The 25255-nt window shown below is 46.8% G+C and overlaps 1 protein-coding gene across 10 annotated transcripts in view; it reads left to right on the top strand.

The window, feature by feature from the left end:
- The first annotated feature begins 21755 nt into the window (after positions 1 to 21755).
- Positions 21756 to 25255, top strand: part of RAB28 (RAB28, member RAS oncogene family) — a 67007-nt gene continuing 63507 nt past the window's right edge. For 5 of the 10 annotated variants that reach the window (XR_012587057.1, XR_012587060.1, XR_012587058.1 and 2 more), the window contains exon 1: positions 21831 to 22216. Coding sequence is in view for 3 of the 10 variants with exons in the window: in XM_074587609.1 (XP_074443710.1) it covers positions 22139 to 22216 (78 nt within the window). In the remaining 7 variants the exon portion in view is untranslated. Of the gene's footprint in view, positions 22217 to 25255 lie in introns of all 10 variants that reach the window. The other 5 variants (XM_074587608.1, XM_074587607.1, XM_074587611.1 and 2 more) reach the window with 5 other exon arrangements.

Raw genomic sequence — 25255 nt, 5'->3', positions numbered from 1 at the left:
GAAATTGCTGAAAAAGATGATGCGAGGGAAGTTACTTGGAATTTTAGGATTGTGTTTAATATCGAATATTTACGCAGCGAGAGTGTCTTAGTTTGACGTTAACAAAATCCGATATTTGAGAACCTTCAGTATTTTGCATCGGGAAAATCTAACGGATAATTTAATGGAACTTTACGGGAATTTGGAGGCTTTTCTATTACTGTTTTTATTGATAATTTTACGATTTAAAATATAAAGCAAACGCTCAAGAATCTTTTTGTATTTCTTTAATGACAAAATCCCTAGTAAACCGCGCGTAATTGTACCAAGGCCAAGGGAATTAGTCTGGATTTTCGGCGTTTAAGTTATCGGCAAAACCTGGGCTCTAACGTGCTCTCTCCATCCTTCACAAACACACTTTCAGCTCATCAGCACATCCACGGCTGCAACATGAAAATAATCTCCCTAATGGTATGTCCTAACTTCAGCCTCTCTCCCAAACCCCGAATCCATACAGGAGCCGTGGGAATCATTTTCTATCCGGACGTGGACAAGCTCCAGTCTTACAGAAGAGAAAACGGCGCAATAGAAAGAGGGGGAGCGAAAGAGAAACTACGGCAGCTACAAGACATTCGGTTGTTGAAACGTAATGTAAATTGTGTATATCTTTGCATATGTCTCCATAGGCGCTTGTGTTTGTGTATTAAACACTCGCACAGGCGCAGAGACCAACTCTGCGACCGGGAGGCTGCCTATATTTAGATACCTCCCGCTCGCTCGCAGGGTAATAAAACAGGAAACCACGTAGATTTCCAACACACACAGACACACACACGCACACCCCATCACACACACACTTGTCAGGTAGAAATCAGCGACGCTCTTCCCGGGGGGAGGAGGAGAAGCAGCAGAAGATGCCGGAGCACCGGCATCTCCCCCCTCGCCGGCAGCGCAGCACCTGCCCGGCCTCCCAGGGGCTCCCGGGAGCAGGGGGCAAAGGTGGCCGGGGGGTTAAGGGCCTCTCCCCGGCAGGCTTTGGCAGGCACTTTTCCGCTCCGCTTCTCCTGTCAGGGGTGAAGGCGACGCGCCCCGAGGACGGCCCCCGGGCCGGGGGACGGGGAAACCCCGCTGCCCTCCTGCCGGCGGCTCCCCCGGGGCTGCAGCACCGAGCACCCAGCTCCGCTCGGAGCCCGAGGCGGGGATGCTCCGGCCGCAGCGGGACGGGACCCCCGCGGCCAGGGCAGCCGTGCGACGGTGGCAGTGGTGGCTCTAGCGAGGAGGCTGTTTTTTCCCCAGGTGATGGGAAAAATAAAGGGCAGGTCTTTCTGCCCTGGCCACATCCTCGTGGATGCTACCGCTCCTCTCCTGTCCGAAAGCCTCCCCAAAGGCTTCCCGTTGTTCGCTGCTGCGGTAAACATGGTGATTAACCGGAGAGTAAACGAAACATTTCCCACGGCGGTCAGCGCCGGGACCCCGCACCGCTCCGGCCCCGGGCAGCGCCCCCTCCTCCGGGGGCCAGCAGGGACGCCGGTGGGCGAGAAGGCTCTGCCCAGAGCCCCCGGCCCCGCTGGGCTCGCCGTCCGCGGGGGCCCGGGCACCCTCCTGCCCCCGGGTAGCCGCCGTTCCCCCCGCACGGCGGCTGGCCGGTGCCTTGCCGAGGGACCGCGAGAGCGGGCGGTCTCTCACCCGCAGGTGGGACTTATTTTTTTATTTTTAATTTATTTTACATGGTTTGTAGTTGCTTTTTATTATTTTTTTTTTAAAGGGAAGGAGAAAATTTCAGCAACCGCACGCAAACCTTTGGTCTCTCCGGAGGGATGGAGCGGAGCGGGAGGGCGAGTTCACGCCCGGGCCCGCCCGGGGGGCGGGATGTCGCGGTGCCCGGCGAGGGCCGGCATCAGTCCGGCTCCGGCCAGGGGCGAGGGCCGCCCTCCTCCCGCCGCTACCCCAGACACTGCCCGGCCCAGGCGGGTCCCACGGGCCCGAGAGGAAAGCCCTGGCCAGAGGATGAGGGTTTTGACCCCTTGGGGAGGCTAAAGAACCGTCCCCGCCTCTTTCCCCCGCTGTTTCCCCAGCTCTGTACAGGAGCTGGGAGAGGTGTTAGCCGCAAGGCTGGCCCCAACTGATGCTGGCGATGAGTGCAATTGTCGGGGCGCTCCTTGAAAAAAATGACAGCGGCAAGTGGTGGCTGCAGAGCCGCAGGTTACGCCGTTTTGGAGCTCTCAGGTGCGCCCGTGGCTTTTTACCTAAAATCTGAGTCGGTAGTAAATAGGCCGGCGCTTGTGCTCCCGAAAGACACTGCTGGCAGCCAGCAACGGATCCTCCGCTGAAACAGAACCGCATCTCAGCCGGGGAAGCCTCTCCTCTCCCGCGGCAGCAGCTCGGCTCTGGGAGCTCCAGGCAAGGGGCCGCTGGCCATCGGCGGATGGCGACCTGCAGGCATTACCTGCTGTCTCCAAAGGGGTGCGAGATGCCACCAGGGCTGGTGACTGACGTCCTTCCCACCAGACTAGGGACACAGTTATTAATAAAGATACAGATCTAGGTAACAGTGCTCGTAGGTACTTCAAACATATTTTTTTCGTTCTTAAAAAAAAAAACAAGGAAAAAAAAAAACAAGGAAAAAAAACAACAGGGGAGCTGAAAAGGCTACACGCAGTCTTTTCATGCACGGCCGATTGACAACCAAAACAGCGCTTCCACATCGAGCAAGAATGGCCAAAAAACCATAAAACGGGTGGAAAGGCAAAGAGGGATCTGATTTTCAGCTTCCCGGGGCTGGACGGCATCAGCCTGCGAGCTGGGGAGCGGGCAGGCCGGGGCAGAGGGGCGGCGGGGGGGCGGGTGGCCGCCGGGCCGGGGCCGGGGCGAGCGCCCACGGGGCAGGAGGCGGCTGCTCGGGATGGGGGGTTACTGCTTTGTTTCCTAAATTGCTCTCTGGGGAAAGCAAATCCTGCAAGCGGTGAGGTGGCTCTGAAAAGCGCTGTCTCCCCTGCCCGCTGCTTCAGAGCCCGACCCTGCCTTTCGGCTCTGCCGGTTTGAGGATCCTGCTCTGCACCGGTGATCTGCTCCCCGTTAAAGCCCCCCGACGGCGAGACACCCACCCCCCCACGCCCCGCTTTTCTCCCGGGTAGGGGTAAAACACTTCTCCCATGGATCTGCGCTGCGTTGCGCTTAAACCGGCCGGGGAAACTCTTTGTGTCGCAAAGGATTCGAGTGATAATTAGGGATGAAATGCGCGTGGAGAGGACTAATATTATTTTTGGCTTGTGCGGGAATAATACAGATTTGCAAACTGTACGATAGAAAGCCGGGGCAGGCTGGGAGGGGAGGGAGGGGGGGCAGTTCTGCTGGCTGCCGGCAGCACTTGGGCTTGACGGCGAGGTTTGTGCCGGGGTCTTCTGCTCGGGGCAGAGAAAACGAAGGACGGGTCGTGTCCGGAATTTGCTTTTTGACACTCGCGGGCGGTACCGGGCGGCGGCGGCGGGGTGTCCGGGGGGATGCGGGCGGCGGCAGGGCTGGTGGGGGGTGCGCAGCCCGACGGGTACCCCCGGGGAGCCGCGGGGCCGTGTTCCTCCGTGGGGAACGTCGTGAGCGGATTTACCGGGGTGGCGGCGTGGCCGCTCTGTTCTGCACGGTGGCACAGTACTTCTAAATGAACGTAATTTTTACTTGGCTAATTAAATTAATTAAAAAAAAAAGACGATTCGAGGCTCCCTTTATTCAGTTAAGAATAAAAAATATTCGCGAATGGGAAACTTCTACGGACATACTACCTTTTCCCAGCGACCGCAACAAGAAAAGAATATACGTGCTCATTCGCTGGTTATAAACACCACTCTGCAGGGGTGCAGACTGTCATTTTGTCAAGTGACTCTGAAGGTTCCTTTAATTTGTCTGAAATTTTACCAATTTATCGGATTAAAAAAAAAAATGAAATGCCTGGAAGAAACGGACGATTTTCCTCCCAGCTTTCGCGTATTGCTTTAAAAAGTGCGGTCCGCGCCGTGGATTCGCGGACCTTGGGAAGTTGTACTTAGATGTGTGTGTCAGGCTATGGCCCGGGGAATCACAATGGCATAATTTTACCAAAAATACCTCCAAAAGATGTAGAAATATGCGCTTCTTTTTTTGCGAACAAATGATTTCGCTGAAGAAGGACCAGAAAGGAAGGGAGAGAGTGCAGAAAAAAAATTATATCGCAAGCCCTCGCCGTAAAGGGTGAACTCTAAAAGGAAAAAACCGACATTTTATCTTAGAAAAAAATATATGCAACCTTTGCAACGTGGAAATTACTTGTAAACCGATCTCGCCTCGGGAAGAGTCTCGTTTCCAGAGGGGTGGCAAAGCCCTTTTGCCAGGCAGGCGCGGCGGGGGTGAGTGGGGGCTGGCGGCGGGGCCGGGGCGCGCTGCCCCCCCGCAGGACCGAGGGAAGCGAGTTCCCGGACATCCCCTCCTGCCGAGGACTGGTGTAACTATGGGACATGCAGACGGGTCCCTTGCAGAGGACATTTTCCAGAATCCTCCCCCCGCCCCATCATTTTTCTCCTGCCCTCTCCGCTCCGGGAGCTGCCTGCTGGCTGTTCGGGACAACCGCCCATCGCCGCCGCATCCCGCCCGGCTCCCTGCCCCTCGCCTCCGTCTGCCTGCAAAACTTTCTGTGAACGACCGAGCGCCTCCCCCCCCCGCGTCCCCCCACCGTGAGCAGGGCCACGCAGGCTCGGGGCAGAGCCCTCGCCCCGGGCCACCGCGGGCGGCGGGGCGGGATCTCCCGGCCCCGGCAGCGCGGTCGCCCCGGCGCCTCTCCCGGGCGCTACCAGTGCCCCGCCGGGCTGGTCCCGGCCTCCCGCGGCCCGGCGGGGAGGGTCTCCTCAATGCCAGGCCTGTGTATTTGTAGTCTGATTTCGCACGTCAAGGATAATTTCTTCATACAACTTAATGGACGCGGCTTGACATCCATAATGATCGCTAATCATTCAAATTATTTTTGCTAGCGCCCAGACATGTTCCAGTTGTTGTGATAGATCGCGTTTCACCCATAATGACGGACAATTACCATTTCTAATTCGCCGGCTTTTGACACCTAAATCCACCCACCATATGTGGCTGAAACGCGCCGGGCTGGGCGGCGAGGCCCTGATGACATTTGCAGCAAGCCCCTCTCAGAGGAGAGGGGCACCTGGGATGCCACCACCTCCCCCATACCTCCCCTTCGGTACCCTCGTCCCTTCCCCAGGCCGCTGGAACTCGGCCGTTTGCCATCGCAAGCCCCCGGACGGCAGCTCCGTGGCTGTGGGCGTGCGTGGGGCGAGCCGGCGGGGACAGAAGCGAGCCCCGTGCGGAGCTGCCAGCCCCGCCGCTCGCCGCCCCGCCGCCCGCCCGGGGCTGGGCTCGGTGCCGGGGGAGGTTGCACACTCCGGGAAAAGCTCCAGTTGGAGAAGCGGCTCGATCCGGGAGTCTGAGGCGTCTCTGCGGGCTGTTCCCTCCCGAAAGCCCTGCATTTATTTGCGCTCTCAGCGCAGGCGAAAAGCCCTGATCCTCCTCGACGTGAGGAGATACGGCCTTGAACCGTCCTCTATGGGACAGGCAGAAAAGGGTGGCGGGGAGCTGTAAAAAGGGCGCGGAGCGCTTTCCATCACATCCATCAGCTTTCCTGTGGCATTCACCTCCACGGTTCCCCTGGAAATCCCATGCGCTGGATGAAAGGTCTCCCTGCGGGACCCGATGCAGCCGACGGAAGCAGGACTGGCAGCCCCGCTGTCCCGGCCGTCGGGGCCCCCTCCCGCTGCGCCCCGCTGCCCCCGGCCCCTCCGCGCCGGGACGCGTTTTGCCAAAAGCAATTTAGTGAGGATTTACCGCGGGTAATTCTTTTTTTTTTTTTTTTTTTTTTTTTTTTAAATTTAGAACGAATGAAGCCGTGGCTTTCGGTTTTAACCTCCGCACGACGGGAACACGCCGCAACTGCCACGACACAACACCCACGGCACAAGGTCCCCGCCGAGCGCTGCAAGGCGAGAAGCTCCGCGTTTCTATAGATCGGCATGCACCGTTTTCTTGTTAATCCCTATTTCTGCTGCACTAACGTTTAAAGAGCTAGGTGAAACGTTTCCTTCGTCAGGGAATAATTGACTGTGGATATCCCCGTCACGGCTGCGAGGAAGGGGAGCGAGGGAGCAAACACGGTCACATCCTGGGGTTGCGCTGCTCTCCCCCGCAGCGCAATGCTCACCCACGCGGCCCACGGCCTAGCTAGAGGGACAGAGAAGCACAGACAGGGTCACGCGTGTTTCCAGTGGGGCAGGCAGATGTGTCCGAGGGCTGGCGACCACCGGTGTGAGGGTCACACGCCCAAGCATGCCGCGGCATTACCCGGAGCTTCTCATTGCCTTCATCCCCTTCTTGAGCTCCCTGAGCTCTTCTACAAAACCCACTCGTGAACTCAAGCCTCCCCGCACACAGCCCTTCCCCGCTGCCTTGGACACCGCTTCCCTTCATCGCAAAAGTTCAAAACCCACCCAAACTCGACAGCCCCGCTTTAATACCATTTAAAAAAAATATTATTATTAATTTTTTTTTTCTCTGCTGTTTCTTCGCTGGGCGCCCGAGAAAAAGCTGCCGGCGGCGGCGTGGCGAGAGGACAGCCGTGCCCTGCCGCGGCGGAGCGGCCGCGGGGCAGGGGGGGATGCTGCCGGGATGCGGGGGGGTGACGGGGGAGCTGCCGGGCCCGCCCGTCGCCGCCGGACCCCCGCCGGGGGCGGCGAGAGGGAACTGTCATCGGCCGGAAAGTGCTGAATTTATCCCCGCCGCCGCAACGCCCCGGGCCCGCTCCGCTGCCGGGGGGAAAAAGTCCTTACACCACCACCCCCCGCCCCAGCTCCGGGAGTGACCGCAGAGAAACGGCCCCGCAAAGAGGGAACACACCGGACCTTGCCTTGGACAGCTGGGAGTGAGGAAATGTGGTTCTCATAGTCTTTTTTTTTTTTTTTTTTTTTTTTTTTTTTTTTTTAACGGAGAAAGTGGAAGGGGATTTCTCTATCAATGTGCTTTAAAATAAGGACTAGAGGGATTGCCGGTCTGAGGTTTCTCGGTTCCCGGCGAGGTATTTTGATTAGGAAGTTTATTTCTAGCTAAACTTCCCCGGCACGTCTGAGGTGTTATGGCAGTTTCTCCAAGAACTAAACAAAATACTTTCTCAGCCCTCCGTTTCGAGGTAAAGACGACGGAAAAAAAACCACCATCCCACTACGTGTTAAAAATTAGGGCACTGCGAGTCAGCTAGTACCGAGTGACTACCAGGAGCCGGGGCTTCTCGCCTGGGAAAGGAAGGATGGTCTGAAACACCCCGGTCCTCAGGCGGACCCAAACACACCGCAGGGGAAGGCGACGGGGCTGACGGGGAGTTTGGGAGCCGGTCCCTCCTCTGTATCCTCGCTCCCCGCCCCGGCATGCGGGACTCCAGCCCCGCGTCTTTGCCACCCCACCGCTCCTTATGTCTGCAGGTCCCCGAGTGGGATCCTGGATCCTCAAATGCCTTCTCATCCTTCCTCCGCTCGCCCCCAAGGATCTGCCCGATTTTTGGTCAACGGGGGAAGTGCTCGACTTGAGTGTCCTTGCTCAAGTAATGACACTCAGTGACAGTTTTCTTTGGTTGCACTTGGGAGGTTGGGGGAGTCCAGAACCGCATCATGCAAAGGAACAGACCCGTGTCCCTCAGCGGGCGCAGGACTGGGGCTCAGGCACTTGGTAGTGCTCAGAAAGTCATCAAGGACACCCCAGTGAGAATCCCCCAAACTCAGCAGAACGATAATTGCTAACGAACTTCACTGAGTTTGGACATACTGGTGTGATTAAAGGGTCTTTAAAGTCTATTTCCCTACCGAGACTCTGCCAGGTGTCTGGACTCCAGATAGCTCCACTTCTGCCAGGTTTGATCTGGGGCTTTTGCCACGTTTTAGATCACGTTTGCACCTTCTCCACTCTGACCTTCACATCCTCACCCTCATTGGTTACAGTGAGCTTCCTAAAAGAAGTAGCAAGACAAAACCACGGAATTTAAGAACTAATTAATACATTTTCCTGTATGTATTTCACAAAGATTAGGCTCTTACTGTATCTGTCACTCCAGCCAGCTACAGAGACTGAGGATATACGAATTTGGGGAAAAAAAAAATTAACCTGTATCTCTGTTCTCTGTTAGGATAACCCTAGGGAAAGAAAAACAACGTTCCAGCGACAGAAGATTCGTTTTCCTTGAGCACTTTGCAAGATACATATTTTTTATGACTTAACACACCATCTTTAACTTGGAGATCTCAGAGATCTGTGTGGGAGCAAGACCTGTCCCGCAGAGAGTACTGTTTTTTTGGTTTTTTTTTTTTTTTTTAATTCCTTCTGTAGGGTATTTTCTAGGTATTTTGGGAACACAAAGGACTCAACTTCCTAGCAAGATTTCCACAGGGGTACCAAGGAAAGCACGAAGACCTCAGTGCTGCTTGCTCCCGTCCCCCCTCCCGAGAGATCCAGCTGAACCAGCCTGTAGCCCCCTCCTGCCTTGGTACGTGGTGTCTGACACTGCCATCTTGTGTTCTAGAGTTTCAGCTATTATTTACAAAACCAGGGTCTCTGTCACTAAGTTTCAACGAAAAGGTGTAATTTGCAAAGGAAAAGGTGTATGTAGCTGAGTCTGCAGACAGTTCAACCACAAAGGGAGATGCCAAGTGCCCGTTTTATTTAAAACGCTAAATTTCAACGTTTTATCTTCTAGCTAAAGACAAAGTTTAAGCATCATTGAGCCAGTTGGATCTTCTGGAGGATGAGCAGGTTTTTTTGCATCTATCATGGCACAACTCAGGCTTTGCTGATCTACCAGGTCTCTCCAGTGGCACTCTTCTTCTAGTTATGTTTACCATTCTCTAGGAAGAAACTAATAGAGTTTAATTATCCTTTGTAGACACAAACATGAAAGTCCTGTCAATAGTTTTCTGCGTATTTTCTGCCTTTGCTACCACCACTGTAACCTCAGACAAATTTCTGTGGATTCACCAGGCAGTTTTGGTGAATGGCTTCAATAGGTAAAACTGCATGAAAGAGAAAGGCTGAGGAAAATAATTCAAATGAGGCAAGGCAAGGAAGTTTTACCTTAGTTTAATCATTTGAACTGACTGGCACAGGCATCTGGACAATGAGCACAGATGGAGGTAAACGGAGGGTGATATACCTGTTTTATGCCCACTAATAAACACAAAAACATTTGGGGGAGCTGGAAAGGGAAGGGTAAAACGGGGACAACAGAGACATCTCTGGAAATGCAGGAGGGCTGTCAAACCTTGTCTTCAATTTTAAATTATCTATTATTTTTCCTTACAGAGAAGGCATAGTGGCATGTTAAAGATAATGACCCGAAGTTCATTTCATGTTTCCTGACTTTTTTTTTTTTTTGGTATGTTATGACCTAGATTACTGAAACACGGTTTTCTTTTTTAATTAAAATAAGTATAGATTGCAAATCACTGTTATCCTTTTAAAAGTATTAAAGTCATATAAGAATGGTGTAATTAGAGTAAGTGATGAAAACTTTCTGGTCAGGACTTCAAAACATGTCGAATTAATAATGAACAACTTGAGTAAGGTGTTGCAAATAATGTTAATTAAAAATGTCCACGTGCAGTCCCTTTGAGGGCATGTGAATAAATATCTAACAGTTTCTATTGGGGTCTCAGTTTATACTGAAAATGAGGAAGTCTTTATAATTCATAACTATTACAGAGTCTTTATGAATGGTCTTTCTCATATTTCCCACTGGAAACCATTAGATAATCTGTTTTTATTATACAGAGCCAAACATTCAGCTTAATATTTTTGTTTTAGAACAGACCACAGAATTGTGGGGATATTAGCCATCTCATAATTTTTAGGGGTGCCTTAAAACCATGTACATTTATTCCCGTCTTGAGAGTTTCTTAAAGTTACAATCTTTGATCCTTGTTCTCCTAAAAATGTTACCCAAGATACATATAAAACAGGCATTAAAGGAGTTTCCTACTCTAGGTTTCTTCATTAACCATCTACCTTACCACCCACCAATGCTATGGATTTAAGAGTCTACATAATTGAGTCCGTAAATTAACAAAAAAATCCAGACAGCTGGAGCAACCAAGCAGTAGATGGTACATTGGCCTTAATGTTCTCATATTAGCACATTAAACAAGCAGAAAGGGAGCTTTTAATTATGCCTGGAGTTTTTTATGGCAACGAGATACATGTCTTTCTTTGACCTTCTTGCAAAGTCAATATATTTTTGGGGCTAAAGCTGAATTAAGAGAGATAACAAAGGTGTGTGTACTGAAGGATTATTCTGAGTATCCAAGAAAGACTGTAAATAGGAAGCAATGAACTTCACGCACAATCCAAACTGATGTTCAGTGTTCTAAACTATGAGTTATTCAGCATTTCAAAGTGACAGCTTGTAAATGTAAATTTTATTAAATGCAGCGCAATAAAATGTTGTAAATTTCTGTCATTTTGAATTTTAGTGGCTCAGATGGAAGCCTCCAGCCTTTTAAATCACAACTTGTACCAGCACAGCTCTAAAGCATTCACCATTCTTAAATGCGTGCTTTTCAAAATCTCATTATTGCTTTTGCTCAAAAAATATCCTTGTCAGGATCCAGGTATGCATGTCTCATGTCAATGATAGGCTGACAGGCTCATGCCCTCTGTTGTGTTTACATTGTATATCATATAAAGCTTTCTTCTCTTCATTCTCACTAGGCAGAAAATAAAACAGGGCTAGCAGTGATATCACCCTTCAGACCAGCCAGATTTTCTCCTTTGATCTCCAAAAAATTTCTTTGCATGCACATGGCAAGAGTCTGGCTCGAGGATCCTTGTTTTTCACTTGAGACAGACATTGAATAATTCGGGGCAAATGAAAACATACTAACACCTACCAGTTAAAGCTGAAATCTAGCAGGGAATATTTTGGAAAAGTTCTTGCATGACAAAGTGATATCAGTGGAGATCTCTGGTAACATTTTAATGGATAACAGCACTTGAGGAGAAGGCAGTTTTGTGTAGGCAAAGGATCGCAGGAACTTGGCCAAACAGCTCAGACATTTATGAGACCTTTTTTTTTTTTAAGAGGATTACAGCTGCCACTGAAGCACCAAAGTGAAGTGACAGAATTGCACAGCATCCAACATGTTTGTGTTTGCCAGTAGGGATCTAAAATCCAGCCACTTCATCTGATGTGCTCCAGCAGTCACAGGTACATATGTCGGTGTGTGTGGCTGTGGGTGTACGTGTACATTTGTCCATTTAAAAGGAACACTATCACCTCAAATATAATATTTTCTTTGAAAAATGTGCACTCTAATTACAAGTAACTGTAGAAAAATCACTCCAAACATTTGAAATTGTGTTGCTTGGTGAGAAAGATTAAAGAGCCAGCACATCTAATTGTAAGTTTGAATCTCGGTTCTCCTAGTACTCTAGATGTGCATTTTTCATGGTCTTTCATCAGGTCCATGCAATAAGCTGTGCAAGTTCTTAATTCGTTGACTAGATTGCCACACTGAACATGAATTTTAGTCTGTTATTAACCAGCAAGAGCTTTGCCTGGGTAAAGTAAAGTAAAACCAAAAGGACCTGATCCACTAACAGGATATGTGGTGGAATCCTCAAGGCACTGAAAATAATACCTAATCTCACAATAGGAATAGTTGCGTATTCTCAAAGCCTTAATTGCAAGGTTTCAACTTTGTCTACTTGAGTACAGAATTAGATATGCAAATTCTGTCACAGTTTTTGCTTTTAAATTTTCCTGGTGTGTCTCCTAACTATCTCTTCCTTACTATTCTCTATATTTACTGGGTTGCTAATACATCTCTATAGTTTGGCTAAACAGAGATCTGAGATAATCCTGCCATAAAGCTACTCCTGCTCCATCAAGAATGCTTATAGTTTTGGCAGCGATAAATGAACTGCACTCTAAGACGTAAAATTTCCTGGGAGGAAATTAGTTTGGGAGCACACAGGCTAGTGTTGAGCAAAAGCATTTTGGGTGAGTTGTAACTTTTGATATACATATCAAAAGAAGAAAATTAATACAAAGTAGGTTTTGAAAATCAGTTATCCCAGATATGTAATTCTGCTGGTCATACCCACTTATGGATTATTGGCAGTTCTGATTTTAGTTTGTCATGTTCAGTAAGAAAGATGGACAGGAAAAGTATCTAAAATTTTAGCCCTTTGCCATTCCATCTGAGACACATTACCAGTGAGCTGTAAGCTTTACTGTTTTAAATATTGGTAATATCCAAGAGAGTATGTTTATTAGAGCTATGACAGGCCAGCTGCTGAATCGGACTGTGATGCCCAGCTGCCCAGCCAGGACATCAGCTCTCCAGTTTGCTGGATCTCACAGTAGCTGAAGTGGCCTCAGGGATTTGTGCCTGGCCTCACTGCTCATGTCATGGCTTAAGTCACTGATGAAGAGGAGTTCATGCGAAGGCATGAGGCTGCGGTGTGGGTGAGGTGTGGGCGCGTGTTCATTTCTGCCAAATCTCTTGCTGTGGTGGTAATTGCAGGCAGAGGTGTGACAGCAAATAACAGAGGGCATGATAACGTTGCAAACTGCTGCAGCTGTTTGCTCTCCGAACGTGAGTCAGAGTCCCCTGTCACACTGGGCAGTGACATGAATGCCTGGCAGGCACAATAGACATTTCAAAGCTGATTAAGACATGTTACATTTACTTATTCAAGCAGGGATCATTTTCTGGCAAAGTACACCAGGGTAGTTAGTGCTTCAGTCATCTTTGCCTTCATTTGCCGACATGTTGCACTGAAATGGCACAGCTGATGGATGGCTGGATGGTTTGTGGAGGCAACGTTAGGCTTCATCCCCTCTTACTCTCTATCTTATACGGTCTCTAACAGCAGTACATAGCTGAGTAGGAGGCTAATAAATGGCACTTTAACGACATTTCAAATTCATTTCGGACTAGCATAGTTCTCTACTCAAGAAAATCAGGCTCTGCAGTCAGTGCAAACCTACTTCTCCCACAAAAGTTTCACAGCAAAGTGTGCATCCAGTCTGAGTACACCAGACTGAGGTGTAGACCTGACTGTACTGATCATATATTCACAGCAGCTAAAATCTGTAGTCAGGCATGAGGATCTCAATTCACTAGGTGATGTACACGGGGATAGCCAATAGATCATATTTGCTCCTTAAAAATTGCAAGTTGAAATCTAGGCATACAGAAATAAACAGAAACTTGCTGCAGTCATGGGGGAGAACCAAGAAACAATGAGACAATTTTATTCACTGTGACAGACAACTGTACTGGATCATCAGTACCTTCCAGCCAAGACACTTACAGACAAGGAAGTTGAGCAGTGAAGGAGCGGAGGAGTAGACTCTCATCTCTTCACATCTGAGTCCTTGTGTAATCGGACTAGTAACGTTTTTTCCCATACAGTATGGGAGATTCTTGAAGAGCTATGCAGATGCATAACCAAAATAATTTGAAGTTTAGAGAGATCTCTTTCTGGAAAAAAGCTCCTGGAACTGGGATTAAAGTTTTGCCAGGTGGATCACAACCCAGAATATTTTTCTGTGCTATACAGAGACTAGTAAAATAAAGCCTAGGAGTCTGGGGAACTAATTAGGTTTGAGCACTCTGAAAGCATGGTTGGTATGTGCTGCAGTGAACGCAGAACTGCATGTTTAGGTATAACAGTCACGACTATAACATCTGCAGTTTAGTGTTGGAGATAAACATATTTTTGGAGAGGTCGAGGTAGGAATCCCTGAGCTCTAGTCTTGCCTTTGAGGCTGACACCATATATGACTTTGAGCAGGTCAGTTAGACTTGGCAAGAGCTGGGGGGATTGCAGTGGGTTTCCCAAGTCAAGATTCATTCCACACATGCATGTGCAGTACCTTGGATGGAGATCAATAGCACATGATTATTGTTGGAGAGGCAGATCATAAAAGTGCTTTAAGGGATATATTCGGTATCGTGGGAGCCTTAAAAATAATTTGCAATTAATAATTTATTCAGAAAATTGAGTTTGTCTTCTTGTGAATTGTTCACATGTAGATCATATATTCACAGATTATATAAAGGCATTTACTGATGTACTTCCAAGGGATTTCTCTTGGCATAAAGTTCCCTTTGAAAAAGAATAATTAATAAGGACCTCCAGGCAAGTGAAAAATAGGATACATTGCAACACAGGTTTACTTCATGTGTCAGATTAACACGATAATTTTCTTTGCTGAAAGATTTTTTAGACAAGGGCGATATTGTAGATATCATCTATGTGGGCTTCAATAGAAAGTAGCTACTCATTAAGTCTGAAAGGTGGAAATCAGTAGATAAAGTGAAGATGGGAGAACTAGATAAAGACAAAATGATGATGGATATTACTGTCAGGAGTATCAGGTTGCAGGGGATGAGCTGCCTCAGTGATAAGCTTCAGTTGCAATCTTGTGTAATGCGTTTCTTAATGAGCTGCCCATAAACAGCAGGACTGGGCTGGTTAACTGGTAAGATGATGTTTGGAAGCTAAAGAGGAGGCTCAAGATATTGGTCCAAAAGAACTGGATAACTCTGGTGTCTGAAGCACTTGATGTGGGATAAGATTCAGCCATATAAAGTGCAAGGTCATACACTTGGAAAATAGTAACTAAATTTTCAGGAGAAGATAAGACATTATAGCTAAAAATTTAAGAGGAGAATGAGATGACTACTAGATCTATTGGAACTGTGATTTTAATTGTGAAAAAAAGCAAATGCAATTGTAGTGCTCAGTAATAAAAGCTGGGGGAAAGAAGGAAGAAGGGCACATTTGAGGTTATGGCATCTGTCTTCCCAAGTAACAGTTACACATGCTGAGACTCTGCCTTCCACGAAGCATCTAAACATCTACCTGCTGATGGGAAGTAGTGAATGAATTCCCTTTTTTTGCTTTGCTTGTGTGCATAGCTTTATTTCACTTACTAAACTGTCATTATCTCAACCTTCATTTCTTGGGTTTGCCCTTCTGATTCCCCTGTTCTGCTGAGGGAGAGCGAGCAAGTGACTGGGTGGGAGCTTATCTGCCAGGTGGGGTCAACCCACCAAATGGAATCTACAACAAGCTTCCAGCAAGAGAGGTGGGACAAAATTACTTTCCTGCTTTTCTGACTGAATTTGGTGGTTTCCTTCAGGAACTCAATAACGGGTCACCGGTGATTCAGGTGGGTCCTTCCAAACCTGCAGTCCTTGGTGCTAGAAAATAATCCTAGAATTATTTTCCACGTTGTTATAAAAGGAAGAAAAAATTAATGGCTTTTTATTGGACTACTAAGAGGTCAAGACTGTGAGAAAGATTGCTTTCTTCATTATTCTAACAAGCATTGTGGCTTGGAGTTCCTCTATGCTCAGGTTGGAAACTTCAAATTTGCGTGATCCTCTCAGTAGAAGTTGGATGTACTTTGTGTGACTTTCCCGTTGCCTCTTCTATAAATTAGTTCTTGTTCTGAAGGTCTTTTTGACTCTAACTGTTGTTATTTAGCCTGGCTGTTGCTGGATTTTCTACTCTGAGTTGGCTAGTGTGCTTGCCTCCAACAGTAGAGAAAAAGTGTTTACCACACTGAAAATGCGGTGTGGTTTTACTAGCAAATTCGGCTAGTGGAAAGACCAGAGAACTTGTTTGTGCACTCACACAACTGGAGAGCAAGTTTCCAATGTGGGTTTTTCATGTTAGCTGTGGCCAGAATTACTGTTCATGTCTTAAATACTAGCCAGGTGTCAGTTAGCTATTTCCTTTTCCACAATGCAGGGAAAAATTAGCAGCTTACACAAAGGAAAAAAGCTACTACTTTACTCTTCTCTCCCCAGCACAGACAGTGCAGAAGGAGATTATTGTTTGGGACCACATGCCTTGGTCACTTTTGCGGGAGGGAGGATGCGGTTAGCCTTCTCTTAAACATTTAGCTTGGCCTCCATAGTCTCATGCTTGGTGAACCTCACCGGTCCTGTTTTACTGGGTAGTTTGTGGGGAACAGCTGGCTAGCGGTTCTTCCCTGTTTTATTAGGCAATGTAGTTCATAAAAGTTGCGGCCTTCACTTTAACCATATTCCTGTGTGGAAAGTCTTGTTCACTGCAGCGTCTGGGCCAGAGACGTTTACATCACTGTAATCAACAAGCACTTAAAGCAGTTATTCTTTAAATGACCTTAGGTTAGCAGGAAGCAAGATGGAAAAATGCCCTTCCAAAAGCAAGGATTTCCAGCTTGAGTAGGAACTGGTTTTTACATGTATAAAAACAAGTGATTATTTACCATTTCCACTCAGTTGTCAGTCTAGTCAGCCGCATTAATCACCGAGTCTGACTCAAGGCACAGTAATCAAGCAGTGCAGAAGAAAAGACTATCTGGTAAAGACATTAGAGATGATACTGATGAAGAAGAAACAGTTTGTTTGTTATTTGCAAAACTCTAGTGCAATTAAAATTAACAGCTGCTTTCTACTCTGCTCCAGAGCTGAGTGGCAAAATCAACACAATAACACAAGTAAATCTCTTATTTTTATTTTTTTTAATGCACATTTCACTTTTCTTTTGCAACAAATTCGCTTTTCTTTTCGAGGACACTTTCTTTGTTCAAACAGATGTAATGGTAATTTCCGCCTCGAAGAAGAGGAGGGTCTATGGATTCCAGCCACAGAGACTTGAAATAGAAAAATTGATACGAATGAAACACAAAAAGAAATGCATGTGTTTGTATAAGCACAGGAAGAAACAGAACAAAAGTTAAAGGAATGGCTTGTATCGGTAACAGAGGATGCAGCTCCTGTCGGTCACCCCGATCACTCCGAGAAATGTGTTGTTTCCATCAAGAGATGAAGAGGACGGCACAGATGACTCACTAGCTAACGACCCTAAATTCCTGACGAGAATGGCAAAAAGGTTGCAGGCTCTCACACATGCCATTCCTTTCTCATTCTACCCAGAATTCCACCTCATTCAGCTCAATTCGCACCTTTTCCCAGAGCCTGGGAGAAGCATATGGCTGTTTCCTATGTCGGTAGTGATTTTTGGCTCTTTTGTAGACACTTGCATGTAGGAAATGTAACCTTATACTATATTCTAAAAAATTCACACATTCAAAAAGGTTTAGTTTGCATTTGTACAATTTGCCTTTGAAAGCATAGTAGACTCTGTATGCCACAGTTATTTAGTCAGGGTAACCTAAGAACAAAAGGGCAAAGGAACCAAAACTGGAACTGTGCTATTTCTTCTTCAAACTGAAACTGATTACCAACAATTGTTTTCTAATAAAACTGGAACAAAATAGTGGGGGAAAAAGAATATTTCTGATTGACAGCTCAAAACAACAGCAGAAATGAAAGGCAATGGCTTGCACTGAAAAACGTGACCAGGGAGGTGTAGAGGAAGACATGAGGGAGGGAACTTGTGGCCTCCAAGAGAGGCACAGAAATGAGCAGGTGCCAGGAAGGAACGTTCCTTTTGACCCAGATGAGGAGTGAGCTGGGTACGTGGCGCTGTCTTCTGTGAGGGAGGAAGATGTTGCACAGGAGGGGTGGACTGCGGAGAAGAGATTCCCACACTCATCTCTGATCCGCAGAAATTCCCACAGATCTTTCCCAGCACCAGCTTCCTACAACACCCACTCAACCCTTCCAGCCCCCCTTTCCCTACCTACATAAAACTTCCGACTCCTCCACCACTGCCTGTCTCCCCTCCTAAACCACTCTGTCCCCTCCTGTCACTCTCCATTGCCTCTGTGCACCCAAACCTCCTCAGCAGTTGCAGTGATCCCACTTCTGGGGAGCTGCCAAGCCTCCAAATACTTGAGCTTTTCTGCTAAAACTGAACTGGAACAACTTCAGTGACAATCTGAAGATGAACCAAACCAAATAAAAACATTTATTAAACTGACTGCCCTGCTGATAAAGGTGGAAGATTTGGTAGTGGCATACAGAGGCCTTACAGACTTACAGGCCTTACAGGAGTACAAGGTCTTACAGACTCTTAAAAGTCCTCAACCGAAAGTGAAAATCTACATAGGCTGAATTTAAGCCTTCTGGGTTTGCTTTTCTCAGCAACCTTCCATGGACTCCTGCAAGGTGTTTTCAAACACCCAAGGCTCCAGTGATCAATAACTATTGGTTTAGGGAATTAAAATAAAGTCACAGAGCTCTTCCCTCCCTTTTTCTGAAGTACAGAGATAGGACACTGTCTATACCATTTGGTTTCACATACTTAAGAAGTTGATGTAATTCAGTAGAAAATGCTCAAGCCAAGTAACAGGCCAAAACTGGACAGAGAATGGGGATACAACTACCTCCTTAGAGCCTAAATGAAATATGGGGATTTTTAAATTGTTGCCATCTCACTTATCATTGACAATATTACCAGTGAAATTTCTTCATGGAGAAGTAATATAAAGTATACAGAAAACAACTGAGCAAATATCAAAATACTGACTGAATGTCCCCTAAACAATATATTTATTTTCTGTGTCATTGGGTGACCCAGGGATTTTTAAGTGAAAGCTCTGTTCAAAGGCACTGTTCAAGGATTTTTCCTTATTATTCTAAAAATGCAGAAGAGTTTCAAATTATTGGCTTACTGCCATCAATGAAAAAAAATATATTTGACTGCAGTGTGTTCAGTTTGTTAATTCCAGTGCTTTTCAACATGCTTCATATATTTCCTTTACCTTTAAAGTATGAAGTAGTTCACGACTAACTTCCTTTCATCTATTAAAAAGCTGTTCTTATTTAGCAAATAACAAACTAGTTATGGTTGCAAAGACTACATTTCAAATGTAGTCATTCATTCAAATGACTATACATTCAAAAACCCTCCTAGAGGGGATTTGCTGGTACCACCAGTCTGTACCACTCCACATAAAAGAACAAGATCACACCCCTGATGTGCTTGCTGAACATTGACAAATAAAAAGATTTGTAGCCCGATTGTTTGCTCCATTATGCTAGTATAAAGGGAAATGGTAAACAATGCTCCTTTGCATTTTTATCTTTAATTAAAGCTTTAACTCCAATGGGCAGCTTTAATCTTGTACACTGATTTTTCTTCTGGTCAAAAAGGACTTTAGTACATCCCTGTATTTCATACATTTAATGACTGCAAGGAGACTCTTGGGGGTTGAGTTGTCCAGTTACACTACTGCGCTGTCTCCTGGGGTAGTTTCCATTCATCCTTCTTGGTAGGCAACAGCAAACATGCATGTTTATCCATATCAAGTATTTTCTGTATTTCCAAAATTATGCCTTAATATATAAGCACTTAATTAAATAGATCAGAAATACAGCAATTCAAGACAATTTTACGCCATGAATGCCATGTTGGAGACAAAACGGTTCTGTCTGTATTTTTCACTCATTTAGATGATGATGATGATGATAACTTTTAATAAGCTCAGGAGATTTGTGGAGTAGTATTATCTAAGAAGAAAATTAAGTTTAGGGATTTGTATTATAACACACACACTTCTGTCGTATTTTAAATGAGAATACGTGTAGCCTGGAGCACCTTCCTCTCTGATCATCCTGCTTTTGCACACACAACCCGAACCCCACTAATTCTCTGTCTTGGGGGGTTGAATAGAACCCGTCTTCTCCCCAGAAGCACTGGGAAGCTCTGAATTCATCTTTTATGTTCTTTCTTAAGGTTACTGAGGCAGAATAGGCAGGAATATGAACAGTTCCATAGATATTTCCAGTGGTTTATCGATTGCCTGTCTGCCCTGATGGGAGATGAGAAGCTTTTAAATGTCTAATGCCAATTGTACAAACGTTCAGTATATAAAAATCTTAAAGGAAAATTCCATGTTTGTCCTTATTGCTCTTCCTTCCAAGAAATGCTGTTCAGCTGGACCCTGATGCTGATCTTGCTGAAGTTCCTAGTTAGAACAGCTTGCTGTATAATTAGGCTAAAATATGATTTAAAGTGGAAAATAGTTGATGAGTAACACATTTAATTTGTTTTGAAGTATGAAGAAAGTGACAAAGATGTGTGTCTGGTTTTCCATTAGAAATTAAGGTCTTGTCTGCTTTTTTTTCTTTTTTTTTTTTTTTTCAGAATGTCACTGGGAAAGCATTTGGACTCAGTACGGCAAACACTCGAATACATGAGACATGAGTAATAAGAAATCTTCTCGATCCTGCTGAGGATTGAGTAAAACGCTGTACTTGTAATATTGGAAATTTCTAACATACATTTCAAAAAGAAAACCTGGGAGAGACTGAAACAGGAATGATTTCTGTTCTGGCATTACACAAAGTTGTTCTAAAAATTCTTAGCCTGATATTGAATTCATTAAAGTGGATCTATACTTTAAGTGGCATTAACTATCTCTTTTGTTCAAATTTTTACTATGCCCAAAGAATTGTTATCATTCATCATTGGAAGGATATTTCAAATAAGGGCTTGCAGAGATCTGGTACAATTGGATATCTTTATTAATAACTTTAGAATAGAGAATATGATTCTTGAAGATATAACCAAGTTGGAAAGGATAGCATGCATTTTGGACAACAAGATTATAAATAAAATGATATTGACAAATTGTGTAAGCAGCCTGTAGTATAGGATTAAATTCAATGGGGACATGTAGCAAGCACTACAGTTACACAGGAAGAAAAACTCCAGGTGTATGAAATTCTGATAACAGGAGGGGATTCAGACGTTGTTAAGTAAATCAGAAACAGTACGAGTCAGCAATGTCATACCGTGAAGAAAGCAAACATCATACTGGGATACATAAACAGCAGTCTCGTATGTAAGACACGTGAAGTAATACTTCCACTCTACTCAGTACTCATAAGCCCTCAACCAAAGTACTGTATCCAGTTTTTGGCACACCGCTTCAAGAAAGTGGAGAGGGGCCAAAGGAAAGCAACAAGAATAGTCAGAAGTCTAGAACAGACAACCCAGGGAAAGCCTGAACGAGGAGGAGTTGTTTAGTCTACGGAAAAGAAGACGGACAGAAGACACACTAACAGCTTTCAAGTATGGGAAAGACTGCTGCAATAGAGGAGGTTGTAAACTGTTCTCCATGGTCATTGTGCATAATGAAATAATGGCTCAAAATTCAGTTGGGGCTACGTAGACAAGTTTTCTTAGTAGTTGCCTAATTGGATCGAAAGTTCTAAGTAGATTGCCTCAGAAAACGGTGACATCCCTATCTGGTGGGTTTAGGAGGTTAAGCCAAGAGCTGTCAAGAGCAGCCAAGTTCATCTGCAACACGGGGAAATTAGGCTGGACTTGGTGCGGTGCTTGCTACCGTATTTTTTTTCTATGCTACCACATTTCTTTAAAAGTACATCTTGTTGCTGCAGAGAAGCCCAGCCAAGAAAAGGAATTGGCCACGCAGGTGGACGTAGAATGAAAATGCAGCCCCTTGGTGGAAGCATGCTACCAGGAAGCACCGCAGACCACCTGTTTTCTGCCTCCAAAAGAACTCCCTCCGGGAATTTCCCGGATTTTTCTCTTCCAAGTGTCCAAGCCACTTGCCAGCGCGGCCTTCCCCGGCGGCCTGCAGCCAACACGCCCAAGAGGGCCTCGACGGGCGGCCGCCCCCCGGTCAAGGCAGGCAACTCCACACCGGCCAGGGTGGCCCACCCCCCGCGATGGCGTCGGACCCCTCCGCGCGCACGGCCGTTGAGGCCGTTGGAGCCGTTAGTCCCGCCCCACCTCCCGGCACCTCTGACCCCACGTTCCTTAGTTACCGCGCGGGGCGTCACTCCGGGACCAAACTACCACTGCGCGTAGCGCGAGCCGGGCCGAACCATTCGCCCAACGGCTGGGGGGGAGGGAGGAAGGGTGGAGTGAGGGAGTGGCGGGTGCCCCCTGCTCGCGCCCGCCGGAGTTGTTGGTGTAGCTCCCGCCCGCTCGCTCCCCTCTCCCCCTTCCCTCGCCTCGCTCGTTGGTTTCGTCCCGCGCGGGCCATAGCGACGGCGGGCGCGCTGAGGGAAGATGGCGGCTCCGGCCTCTGTGGCGCTGCGGGCTTCGTGAGCGCGGCGCTCGCTCCTCTCCCCCTTCCCCTCCTCGCTCCCGCACCCCGTCCCTCCCGGCTGCCCTCCGCCTCTTCTCCTTCCCCGCTGCGGGCCTAGGGACCATGTCGGACTCGGAGGAGGAGGAGAGTCCGGACCGCCAGCTCAAGCTAGTGGTGCTTGGAGACGGTACCACTGGCAAGGTCAGTGCCGGCCCCCGCCGGCAGCGCCCCGCTCCTCTCCGTCGCCGCGGTGCCCCCTTTCTGGCCTTCCCTCTCAGCACTCCCCCTCCGCCTCTCGCGCTGAGGAGGCAGCAGCCCGCGGCGGCTTCCAGTCTGTCGCGCTGCCGTTGTCGCGATACCCGGCGGCGTGACGTCGGCTGACTGTTCCCCCTTCACCCCCGGCCCTCAACTTCTCCCTCTCTGTTGTCTCCCCAGCTTGTGTGGGGCGGGGGCATAAGGAAGAGCCGGGACGAGCCCGCGCCGCTCCTCGGCCGGCCGAGGCGGGCTCGTCCCTCCGTGTCCGCTCCCTGCTCGGCAGCGAAACCCTCTAACGGGGCTGCCGTACCCTCGCGGCACCCGAAGAGGCTTGGTCAGCAAACAGCCTTACACGACTTTAATTCAGTTTTCTCGAGCCTTAATAAAAGGAGCGGCTAACAACGTGATTGCTATGGTGCTGCCTGGTACGGCTTTTCCCTGGGCGGCAGGCCGGGCGCTGGTGGCGGGTGGTTGCTCGGCTAGAGCTGCTGGGATATCCCCAGGTTGTTCCCAGCGGTGGGCAGTGCCCGGGAGGGGCTGGGGTCGGGGCTGGGCACCTCAGTTCGCGCTTCCCCCCGAAACGGCGGGCAGGGAAGGTTGCTTAGCTGGGTCCGCAGGCTCTCTTCGTTTCGGCTTCAGAACTGATGATAACCTCCTTTCAGAGTTTGGAAAGACGCTTTGGGTCAATTTAGTTTTCGTTTGTGACTTTTACCTTTTTTTTTTCTATCTGTAATCATTTAAGTACTATTTATAAGTGGTTTGTTTATAAACTGATTATAGTTGACTTCTTTAAAAAGAAATTTTGACAAATAGAGACCAAAGAAGGCAAAAGATGCTTTCTTACCCATGGAAGTAGTCACTAGTCTCTGCTTACACATATGAACATATCTGTTGCAGTATGTAGCCTGAATGCTTTTGTGTCGTACACACAAAAATAGTAGTTTTATTCTATGCTTGAGGAATATTCTTTCCTCTATCAACAACTTGAAAACACAGGGAGGCAGAAAGTCTGCCTGCCTCACAGTTCAGATGAAAAGTAGAAATATTCTTAGAGGTGCTTTAAATGAACTAGCTGTCATTAATAGAAATAAGCTCTTAGTGAAAGTACGTACATGGTTTTGCTCACTTATGCAGAGCTCTGTGAAGAAACAAAACATTTTTTGTCACTGGCGATTATGAACCCAGTCTGAAGTGGCATTGTACTCATCCAAGTCAGTTGATGGGCAATTCCAAGTGACTATGTGATGAGAGCATAATAAATGCACAGGATTGACAGATGAAGTGCTGTTTCACGGGTAGCTTTCCCCAGGAGTTTTCCATTCAAACTGAGGAATCCTTTCACTACTGCTGTTCAGCACCTTGTGGCAAGACCTCTTGCCAAACATGGATTTTCAAGCATTCTTGAGTTTTGATGTATATTCCTGCTGCTTCCTCCCTCCCACACAGGAGCTGCCGCTCACTGAATCTCCTACTGCCTCTAGGAATCCTGTGCTTCAAGAGCAGTTTATTTTGCATGAGCAGCAGCTATGCTATGGTGGGCTGCTTTTCCTCCTGTCCCCCCTAGATGATGCTGTAATAGAGGCTTCTTCTAGCCATCCTGATGGCCTAGCAGCAAACATTTGCAATAATAGATTTATTGTAGGATGTTGTGAAAATAAAGAAGTGGTTGGGTCATGGAATGGAAAGGTAAAATGTACCTAGTGCTATTTCAAGCACGTCTGAAGACTAAATCGTTGAGGTTCCTCTCCTTTGTTGGTTACTCATTCTGCTAACTTGTTGAAACATGCATATGTCTATATGCTTGCAGCTCTAAATAGCCTGTTTCTCACATCTGGTTCACAGCTGGTCTTTACACCCATGCATACTTAGCCTCTCATTTACTGTGCAAGACATTGGTTTTTCTCTTCCTCTGTCACTGGGATCATCGGGCAGGAGGAGTGTAGGAAATAATTGAATATATCTTTGAAATATTGCATCTCGTGTTTAGTTTGAGATGTTCACATTTGACTTCCTTCTGTTGCTTCCTCCAGCCGAAAAAAAAAAAAAAAGGGAAAAAGAAAAAAAAAAAATTATTCCCTTCCTCTTGGCCATCTGGGGCTGTCTGGTCTTCAGTTCTCCAGGGAAAAAAAATAAAAATCTCTCTTTGTGAGTCAGCTGGCTGGAGGTGAAAACTTCATTTCTTTTCCCTCAACCATTGTTTAGAAGCAATGTGATTCAGATTCTGTGCAAGGGTTGGCAGCAGTTTAAAAACAAACCAATGTGAGTTCAAGCTAAGGGTAATGTTTGTGTTTTCACTAGCTAGGAATTGCTCAGTCCATGAGGAGAGAGGGATGTTGTGCTTCTATTCATTTGTTTTGTGGTGGTTGAATGAATAATTAGATACTTAGAATTTTAAGAGTAGGAATAAGCACTGCTGGAGCAAGCTCTAAGGAGAGAAGGGTAAAAAGTGATGAAGGAATGAGAGGAGTGAGAGAGTGAGGCAGAGTAGAATCTCACAGAAAAAGTATTAGGGTAAAATAGAGATGGTAAGGAAATGGTAAATTGTTGAAAAGAAAAATTGAGGAGGGGCAAGATTGGTTAGTAAGAAGATAGTAATAGAGAATGATTTTAATGAACTAGACAAACTAGGAAAACAATCCGAAAAAAAATCGGAAGTGGGGACAATGTGAGATGAAGATAAACAGCAATTATTAGTAGCAGTTGGCTCTTTGATTTGGTAGGGAACATAGATACACACAGCAGCCTTATGCATCTAGGTTTTTAAATCAATCCACTCTTCCTGAATCAAAATGATATTCCATTAAAATAAACCAGCAGTACTAGTATGGATTGAAAAAAATGATGTTATGATCCAGATATTTCTACTTTTGCTATGCACAGATTGGCTTAATATTGAAATATGTAATGATGATCCTTAGGGCCAGAACTACTTCAATTTGCTACTATTGAAAAAGGTTTAGGGCCTCTGGAAGCAAATCTTGGAGC

This window comes from Larus michahellis, chromosome 5 (assembly GCF_964199755.1).
Source record: "Larus michahellis chromosome 5, bLarMic1.1, whole genome shotgun sequence".
In the NCBI taxonomy this organism is placed as follows: Eukaryota; Metazoa; Chordata; class Aves; order Charadriiformes; family Laridae; genus Larus; species Larus michahellis.
This window is presented reverse-complemented; position numbering and strand designations above follow the sequence as displayed.